The sequence below is a fragment of the Coffea arabica genome, chromosome 10c (genome assembly GCF_036785885.1).
Source record: "Coffea arabica cultivar ET-39 chromosome 10c, Coffea Arabica ET-39 HiFi, whole genome shotgun sequence".
Taxonomy (NCBI): domain Eukaryota; kingdom Viridiplantae; phylum Streptophyta; class Magnoliopsida; order Gentianales; family Rubiaceae; genus Coffea; species Coffea arabica.
The window spans coordinates 6,992,174-7,001,771 of NC_092329.1; the positions used below are offsets into that span (position 1 = coordinate 6,992,174).

Below are 9,598 nucleotides of genomic sequence, written 5' to 3' on the forward strand. Positions count from 1 at the left end.
CAACACAGTTTCTATTTGGTAACAAATTATTAGACAATATAAATGGGCTGAGACATGTATATGAACCGTGAAGCAGTTAAGAGAAGCCGAACGCATCTGTTTGGCTATTAGATGACAATGTACAAGTACTCTCCCAACTTTCTTGAAAAGAAATTGGCTTAATAGAAATATTCAGGGCCACAAACTAGTCCTCTTTCTGCTATTGCTCCCATCAAACAAGACAAGCATCGCGAATTCAAAAACTAATGAATTAAGAAACTGAACGTATTTCAGAGTAAAACTAAAGTAGTACTACTTTCCTTAAAAAAAAAAAAAAGAGGAAAGAAGAAGACAAAGATATATAAGGGAAAAAATTCAGTTGAACAAGTGAAACCATTCCAAGGTAGATCAAAGCAGAAATCTTATAAAGTTAATTAAACATCTAATACTTGTTCTTGATTGATTATCTTAACTGATTATATATTCTGATTTTAGATAATCAATTTTTGTGATGTTCTCGATTGCTTTTTATACTCTAGTTATAGATTTTTTTTTGTAATGGCCAAAAAAGGTAAAATCTATAACCATCGAAATAGAAAAGTTTTTCGCTGATTCTAATTATTCTCCATAATCAATTTTTATAATTAGATATTATAAAATCTAAACAACCGAGAACAAAACCATAATTGTGAGACTCAACATGACATTTTATTGAGATATCAAATGTTCTGCGTACCTAATTGTATTTCATTGAATAATATATCCTCCGATTGGAAATTGTTATTCTATGAAGTGGTTAATGGAGATCGAGCGACAAGTTGGGTGCTCTATTTTTTTTTTTGTCGAGATCATTCTCTAAGCTGATATTGTGACTATTTTAAAGTTTAAACCTAACAAAAAAAAAAAAAAAAAAAAACCTACCTAAGGACCCATTAGTTTGGAGATATAATTGTCATGAAATTAGTTCTCTATGAAGGGTGTTTTAGAAAGTTTTGTTAGTATCCGTAGGCATGATTCTGTCTTTGATTCATGAGGTGTTAGATTCGCCATCTCTTTGTCTCCTTTGCAATGGGTTAAAGCCCCACGTTGACGAGCGTGCATCCGTTCACATTGTACACAGAATAAACAATGATGCTATGCAGATGCTGACGGCCTGATCAGCAGCTAGGAGATGTGGGGAAAATTCTAGCTACCTTCAGCCGTCTCCCTCCCAGCAATTAACACTGACTAGAACTGTCATTATTATTGCTCATCATATCATGTTGACGTTTTACATTCTTTTTCCTCTTTGGCCAAATGATTTGAGTTTCCTTTGGAAAATTGAAAAGGGAAAGAAACGTAAAGCATTTGATTTGGGTTCAGACTGGCCGTGATGCATGGTTTTTCTTTATTTGGATGATGACTGCTATTAGAATTCTTCTTGCTGACATTTTTTCTTTCTGAAGATGTAAAGGGATGCACTCATTCTGGCAGACTGGAAAAGGCGATAAAGAATCTAAACTCCACTGCTTAAAGCATATTCAAATGACTCCCAAGTGTTGCAAATTTAGCACTCTCATGATAGATTAGATCTGTTTTGAGTCAATTTCTCCAAATCTTAGGACGACCGGCTAGTACTTGATCAGTACATTTATCAAGACTTAAATACCTCAATCCGAACAGAAGATATTATGGCTATTTTCTTTTTTATTTCCTTAAAAAAAATTAAAAACAATAGTGATCTCCCTAGCTACTATCTCCTTGATGACCTCTCGGCAAACATCTTATCAACTAGACTGAATTTCGCTGTTATAGTAATTTTTAATATGAAAGTCTAGAATTTTAATGGGATGTGTTCCTAAGTTTCAAAATACTTACCTTCTTCTCAAATAGCTAAGCAAATTTTGGTACAAAATCAAATATTCTTTGGGACACGTTGACATTGATGGTTCAATCTCTCATTCCTTTTCTTTCTGTTTTACCACATTAGAGAATCAGAGGTAAAATCAGGTACTAATGATAACTCAGGAGCGATGAATGTTGGGAACAGAGAACGCACACGGGAGAACACTATCATCATATTTGTTTGCCACACAAACAATCATAAGGGGATTGACCCTCTGAACAGGTTGATGTCAAACCAAACGAGAAGCAACATCACCGGTCTCATGAGTTCTTTCTCGTGCTTCTCCACGGCATCGATCACAAGAATCTACTCGGCTACCAGCCATGAAAGTTCATTCTTCCTAAACATAGCTCAGTTTTATTTCTCAACAGGCGATTATATATAGTTCCCAATTTTTTTTTTAAGAAAAATAAGAAGTAATATAGTAGAAGAATTTTTTCGAACAAAACCAAACCCATCTTAAATTTATAAATATAATTAGATTAATCTTTACAGCACGGTCAATCCACACGATGCATGTAATATGTGCAAAAGTTATAATTTAAAATTTGGAGGAAGATTATGCATCATCATATATTCAAACCTGCAGCATCATATATTATGCTGCAGGAAAGATTAATCCAAGGTTGTATAAGATGATGCTCTCGTACATCTTGGTAGTTGCATTGACCTTATAGAATCAAACGCTAATAATTTCTTTTAAGAAAAAGTTCATTTTGATGCTACCAACAAGTGAGTCTTTCTCCGGCAAAAGCAAACAACTTTTCAACTATTCGTATGTTCTTGTCACGTATAAATGCTTCATATGCGAACAGAGTATGGAAGTAAAGTCCACAAATCTTCCAAGTAAGTTACTCATGCATTCATTGTATCATATTATATTACTGCAAATAAAGCAATCCTGCTTTAGGAGATAGAGCTCATGTGATTAATGAAGATGACCAGTGATAGGACTTAAAGTTGTACGTAAAAGGCTTAAAAAGGTATCATGCTTTCTGATAAATCTCTGAACTCTTCCCCATAGAGTGGCAGCCCCGCTAGTATTTTATTTTTATCCCCTTCTCTCTTCATTCCATCTTTTAAACTTTTTGATCATCGATAACGCTTTCTCTTGGTTTTCTTCACTTTGATTTGGACAATGTTGGCAATCGGCTCTGTCTGTCTCCAAATATCAAATCTTCGCCAAATGGTCTTTTAAAGCTATGGGGCTTTTTAAATGATTTATAGAGATGGGGGCAAGTCTAATGACATGAATCGAATAAACTAGGGTATTAATGTTCATGTGTTGGAATCCGTCAGAAATAAGGTGAAGATGTCTCATTTAACTTTAAAAAATATGTCTTTGCATTTAAGAACTAGTATTTTAAATTTAGATTGAAATTAATTGTCGTCCTTCGGGAAAAAAGAACAAAAAACTAAATAATCGACCGACTCAATTTAGATTGAATATCGGTACAACAGATTTCCAAAAAATTGAATTTTTAATTTCCAAATTCTCAATTACCGACCGAATTACCGAATTTCACATTTTAGTAAAACACATGTTTCATATATTGCATACCTACCAATATATCATATTACATATTGATCTATATGTGAGTAATGTTATAAGTTAGATTTCGTGCTTTTACACAAAGCTTAAATGTGTATTAGTTAAGTAATTAATAACTTCTACAATGCTAATTACACATTAAATATTCTAACTAATCTCTATTAGAAAATTGTATTTTAAAATTTTGGATATCACCTATTCTTCTGAAATTCAATTATTAATATCCACATTACCAAGTAAAAAAATTTGAATAGTGATTGGATGTTAGTCTTGTAGAGAAAAACTAAACTTTTTATGTTCAAATTATTGATTATAGGCTGAAGAACACCCTTACCCATTAATGGATACATTGTCAGTTTAGAAAAGATAAATCCCGTATTTCGCTTGTGCAAAATAACGTTGTCAGCTCCAACCTTTAAAATGGTACTAGTATTCTGCACTAAAGATAAAGAATGCATATGGCAAGCCTTTATTTAATTTGGACCTTTAGACGTTTCACTCATTTTTGGACCCAAGGTGTCAGCCAGCCCAAGCCGAAGATTTTCTACCACCCACTCTATCCTGTGCTTCCACAATGCTGACCCTCTGAATTCTCTCACTTTCATAGGCCCAAACTTCAAGCAATCATTAAATGCCTCTCTACGCTTGAGCCCAATCTTCAATGGAAAAATATTTGGTCCATCATTGATACAGCGAGGCACTCTAAAATACTCCAAAAATAATTCAAATATACAAAATCACAGAAATAAAAAAAAATAATAAATATAGCAATTCCTAGTCCTACCACTTACTTTCTCCTTCCACCTACCACACACCACCACTCACTGTCATTGCCCCTCCTATCCTCCTTACTCCTTTGCGTACCACCGTCCCTTTTCCCTTCCTTCTCCTCCTCCTCCTTTTTTTCTCCTCCTCTCTCTTCCTTTTTCTCCTTTCCCCTTCTTTCTTCTCTTCCCTCCTCCCTTTACCTCTCTTCCTCTTCCTTGGCAACTCCCCTTACAACTGGAGGAGAAAGGAAAAAAAGGGAGGGGCAATGGCGACTATGGAGGAGAGAGGAAGAAGGAGAGAAGAGGCAGCGGTAGTGGTGGTGGAGAGTTAGCAAATTTTTAAAAATATCTCAATAAAATTTTAAATTTCAAAAACGCCTTAAAATATATCTCGAAAAACACTAAATTTATACGAACTATCTGTAGTGGTAAGTTTTTGAAATACAATGTTATAGTAAAATTTTGCAAAAATTTCCAAAAACACCTAATCCACATGATGGTAAGTATTTGAAATACAGTGCTATAGTAAAATTGTCTTGTGTGGGATGCATCACTTTTACATGGGTGAGCTCTTCTTCGGTAGGGTTTCTCCCCAATTTCCCTTAATGCACATTTAGAGAAAAGTCTATAGTTCCTTTAAGGAATCATTCCCTTAATTTCTATCTCTTAATAATAGTAATACTTTAAATTAAAAAAAAATAAAGTTCAAACAATTTAAGAGTCTAAAAAATTAATTTCATCATGCAATGGTGAATTTAACTTGAGAGTATGATATCCAAAAGTGATTATAGATACTCCCCACATTTAGATGCTTGACAGTTGACACATGTATTTATATAATACCAAGGGTTGAAATCGATTATAGCTAATGATGGTCTTAACTTTAGTTAAATATAGTCAAACTTCCTAATTCAGATCTCAATAATTTTCTTACCAATTTGCTACACAAAAATCTTATCACACCACAACCACTGATTGCACCTAATAATCATGACGTAAAGAAAAAATACATAAAAGAATTCGTGTTAGTGCACTGTGAAAATTAAATAGAGAAGGTGCATAATTTTTTTTACTCGCAATCACACACCAATGATTGAGACTAGTAAGAGGTGGGATATTCGCGGTATCAGAATGCATCAATCAAGTATGATTAAATGGTGACGGTGGCAAGACCATTGTTGATTATCTTGCAGGTAGAGTTGAGCCTAATCGTTCATCAGCGTTCTTGCCAATACATCGCAGGAAAGAAATGAATTGCAAATTGGATTTCCTCCACGCAAGAAGGTGATGGGCTATTAGCACCTGAAAGCCAAGTTCGAAGAACATATGATGTTATCCACCCTTTATGCACATAGAAATTTGAAATGAAATGATTGCAACAAAATAGAAGAAGATGGCTAATTCAAAAAATCTTCAACAATTTACAAGCAATTTTAGAACCGTATCAATTGGTAAATCCAATTGCGAGTTGACTGGATATCTTGACAGAATCAAATGAATTTCAGACCTAGACTGTCCCCGTCCCTTTCGTGATGCATATTACACTTCTGCATTTACCTCTTGGTATAATTTGGACTAACTTTTTCCGCAGCTTGAAATTGGCGAATTTGTAAACAGCTCTTGTACGGTACTTTTCTTGCTAGTGTTACAAGCCAATGGGTATCACTCTGTTTTGCATTGAGCCAAAATTCTTCAGGAATATGCCATCTTCACAAGGGAAGTGATGAGTTGCTTCTTGAACTTTGCCTGGATAAAAATGACCTCCCAGCATATGAAAACGATCTCTTCATCCTAACAGGTCCCATATGCAGAAATTGTGTAATTGAAGAACTCCCATTGCTAATCCTAGGCGTCCTAGAATTTTCACCGACGACGCTCTCTCCAGAAACATGGTCTGCCTCAACATCTTGATCCACTGGGGTATCCTCAAATTCAGCCAACCGCATGTTAGCAACAGCACCATTGATATTTGCAGCCAACAAAGAATCCACTGAAACAGACCTTCTCATTGGTTGCATCTCAAATTTCCCTCCCTCCATCATCGATTTATCGTGTGAATCATCAGTTACCCAAAATTTTGCAGCTTCCACAACCCGTCCATCCTGATGAACCTCTGGAAATTCAGTGATTTCCCCTGTAGGACCTCCCCCGTTTTCACGAAATTCATTTTCCCTTGTATGATTAGTACTCAATTCTTCATCATCTTCCGGATTCTCCACCTGGGAAGCTTCACCCGGGCGCATGTTATGAGAATTAATCCCAACTGAAGCCACCACAGGAGTAGCTGCGGCACTGGAAACAATACCAGCACGACAAACGGGACAATTTGTGTGAGACCTCAACCAGGCATCGATGCAAGGAACGTGAAAGGCATGGCTACATTTTGGTAACAACCTAAGAGTTTCATCATCTCGAAACTCATTCAAACAAACCGAGCACTCAGTCCCTTCGATGAAGTTATCACCTTTCTTGTACCTGAAAATCGTGATAGCTTCAATAACTGATGGCTGTAGACCAATCGTGTTTATGTACCAAATGGGATGATCAATGCCCGGGCCACGATTTTCATTCAGGAACTCTTCATCAGCAGCTCCTCGCTGCTGTTGCCGCGGCCTAGAACGATTACATGCCAAGAAATACTTGACCACTATAAAATAGTAGCAGACAAGAAGGAAGCAGCTAGCAAACGACGTTCCTAAGACTATGACAAGAGGGGAAACGTGATGGCCTTGTTTAGCTGACGAATTGTGAGCTATTGGTGGTGGCACCGTTGCCGGAGGAGGTATTGAGTATGTATAAGGATAGCAACCCTCCTGGCATGTTGAACCGCAAATCTCTGGACAAGAAATGGTGTCGTTACCTTTCGTAAATGGATGTAATTTTCTGTGCCTCATCAGTGCTGTGTGGGGGAAGAATTGAGGGTAGAAGATAGGAAGGGACTGAGGGAGACGAGGAATATTATTGTTTTGGTCAGTTGATTTTCTTGAACAATGAAGAGGAAATTTGGTTGCATTAGCGTTGAAACGAGGCAGTGTTTTAGACTAAAGAAACTCCGGATTTCGTACTTTAGTTGCCACGTTGTGTTCATAGGTGAAGAAAATAATATGCAAATCTTTTTTCAAGTTCTCGTGGAAGACTTTTCTGTGTTTGAGTTAATTGTATTATTCATCAACTGATGACGGTCTCTCGTCATTTTCCTTTCTTTCTTTTTTTTTTTTATTGTTTAGAATCAAGTCTTTTTGTCAAATTGAAAATTCTGCAGCTCAATTTGTTAGCCACAGAAAATCAGTGCTACCAACTACCAACCTGCCATGCTGCAAAACATAGCACGGTCCTGGCCTTAAATTATTTTCCAATATTCTCACAAGAAGTCCTGGCCTCTATCATAGCACTAGGACTGCAAACGAACCGAATCAAGTCGAGTTTTGATCTAATCGAGTCGAAATTCGACATAATTTCATTGAACTCGAACTCGAGGTCGACGAGCTGACAATTTCAAGCTTGAGCTTGAGTTCGACTTGATTCGAGCCGAGCTCGAGTTCGAAAAAAATAAAAAATAATTATTTTATTTTTTAAAAAATAAATAAAATAAATATTTTTTTTCTTAATAAATAATAAAATATTAAGGATATATATGTAATTTTATTATTAAAATTTAAAAAATATAAAATATATATATACTTAAAATTAAAAATATTTATATACTTAAAATTAAAAAAATAATATATATATATATATATATATATATATATATATATATATATATATATATATATATATATATATATACTCGAGCTCACGACGAGCTTAATATTTTGAGCTCGAGTTCGAGCTCGATTTCTACTCGAGCCAACCCGAACTCGACTCAAGTTTGATATTGATCGAGTTCGAGTCGAGCTTGACCCGCTCGCGAGCGGCTCGATTCGTTTGCAGCCCTACATAGCACAATATACTAACGAACTTCTGAAAATTATCACCTACTCACCCTGTCTCCCCTTTCTCCACGCACAATAATAATAATAACCACTCGCCAAGTCAAGTCTATGTATGATGTGGGTACAAAGAAAACAGCTACATGTACACATGAAAAAAAATTAAATTAAATTAAATTTTATATACACTGACCGTGTATGCACTATCACGGTTGGATATACGACACATATGCAAAATTTGAGTTTCACATTCAAATTCGAATTATGTGTCATGCATCTTAATGGTAAAAATATATACATTATCAGTGTGTAAAAGATTAATCCAAAAAATTATGAGTGGTTCTTCCAAACTGACTGACTACTAACTACATACAAACAACAGGATTGTTACGAGCAAAACTTAATTTCAATATGCGCACAATGTGTATAAATTTTATCTTTTGAGCCAACTGTTATTAGTATTATACTCATGAATGCTGCTCTGAACTTTCATGGGATTTATGCAATAACAGTCCTTTTTTTCTTTTCTTTTCTTTTTTTTTGGGGTCATTTGTTTCGTAGTTGTTGTTCGATGTGGAGAGGCCAGGACTCAGGAGGAGTGATTAAGGTGGGTGTTGAGTATTGAACAGTGAGACAGCCCTTTCAACTTTCATGATGTTTGCCTGTTTGGTGATAAGTCCACATCAGATGTATATTTTACGCAACAATTTGTTTGGTTGGTGAAAATCAAAAGTTAGTGAGCCAAATCAGGCGGTGAATTATATGTCACGATCCCTTCCCTTCCCTTCCCTTCCCCCACACACACAACCCACAAAAAAATATGTCACGAAATGGTCAGTCGGTGGCCGTCGTCGGAATGGACTTTATATCTTCAATGTTTATCCAAATTTCTCATGATCTATCCTATAGACGGTGTTTGTTCACCTAGAACGTTAATCCATCAATGGACGTTTCGTATATGGATTGAGACATTACCGAGGAATCCAATTTGCTATCACCTATCTATTTTGGACGTATGTATCTAAAAATATGTATTGCTACTTCATTTTTTTTTTCACTTGTTTGTTTTCCGGATAAGAGGTAGGGGATACTCAAATTGGCATCTAAGTCTGATACTGAAAAATTCATTACTCAAATAATTAGCAAGAGAAATGACTAGTTTTCTCTTCTATATATAACAAGTTAAACATCTTATCTTACAATATATAATGGGGAGAAGTCACTTTTTAGTGTAAACACATAGTCAGAGAATTAAAGATTTAAAGGGAAAAAAAACAACTTTTTGGATGCAAAAATAAATTTTCTCAAGTTTCAAAATGCTTTTCCTGACCAAAAAAGGCAATATACATATGTGTGTGTGTATATATATATATATATATATATATATATATATATATATATATATAATATATATAGGCCCGTTTGGCAAGTGAGTTTTTTGGGTGTTTGTTTAAAACTTTACTGTAACTTATTGTAGAAGTTT

General features: G+C 35.2%; 1 protein-coding gene across 1 annotated transcript; it reads right to left on the reverse strand.

Annotated features, from left to right (window-relative positions):
• Window positions 1-5,219: 5,219 nt before the first annotated feature.
• On the reverse strand, window positions 5,220-7,222 carry LOC113713811 (RING-H2 finger protein ATL54-like). The gene is made up of 2 exons (XM_027237597.2): window positions 5,741-7,222; window positions 5,220-5,485 (listed from the first exon to the last, which is right to left on the reverse strand). The coding sequence occupies exon 1, from the start codon at window positions 7,075-7,077 to the stop codon at window positions 5,893-5,895; it is 1,185 nt and encodes a 394-aa protein (XP_027093398.1). The 5' UTR covers window positions 7,078-7,222; the 3' UTR covers window positions 5,220-5,485; window positions 5,741-5,892.
• Between the last annotated feature and the right edge of the window lie 2,376 nt (window positions 7,223-9,598).

Excerpts from the sequence above, each read along its gene's own strand:
- LOC113713811 (XM_027237597.2), bottom strand. The coding sequence starts at position 7,077 with ATGAGGCACAGAAAATTACATCCATTTACGAAAGGTAACGACACCATT.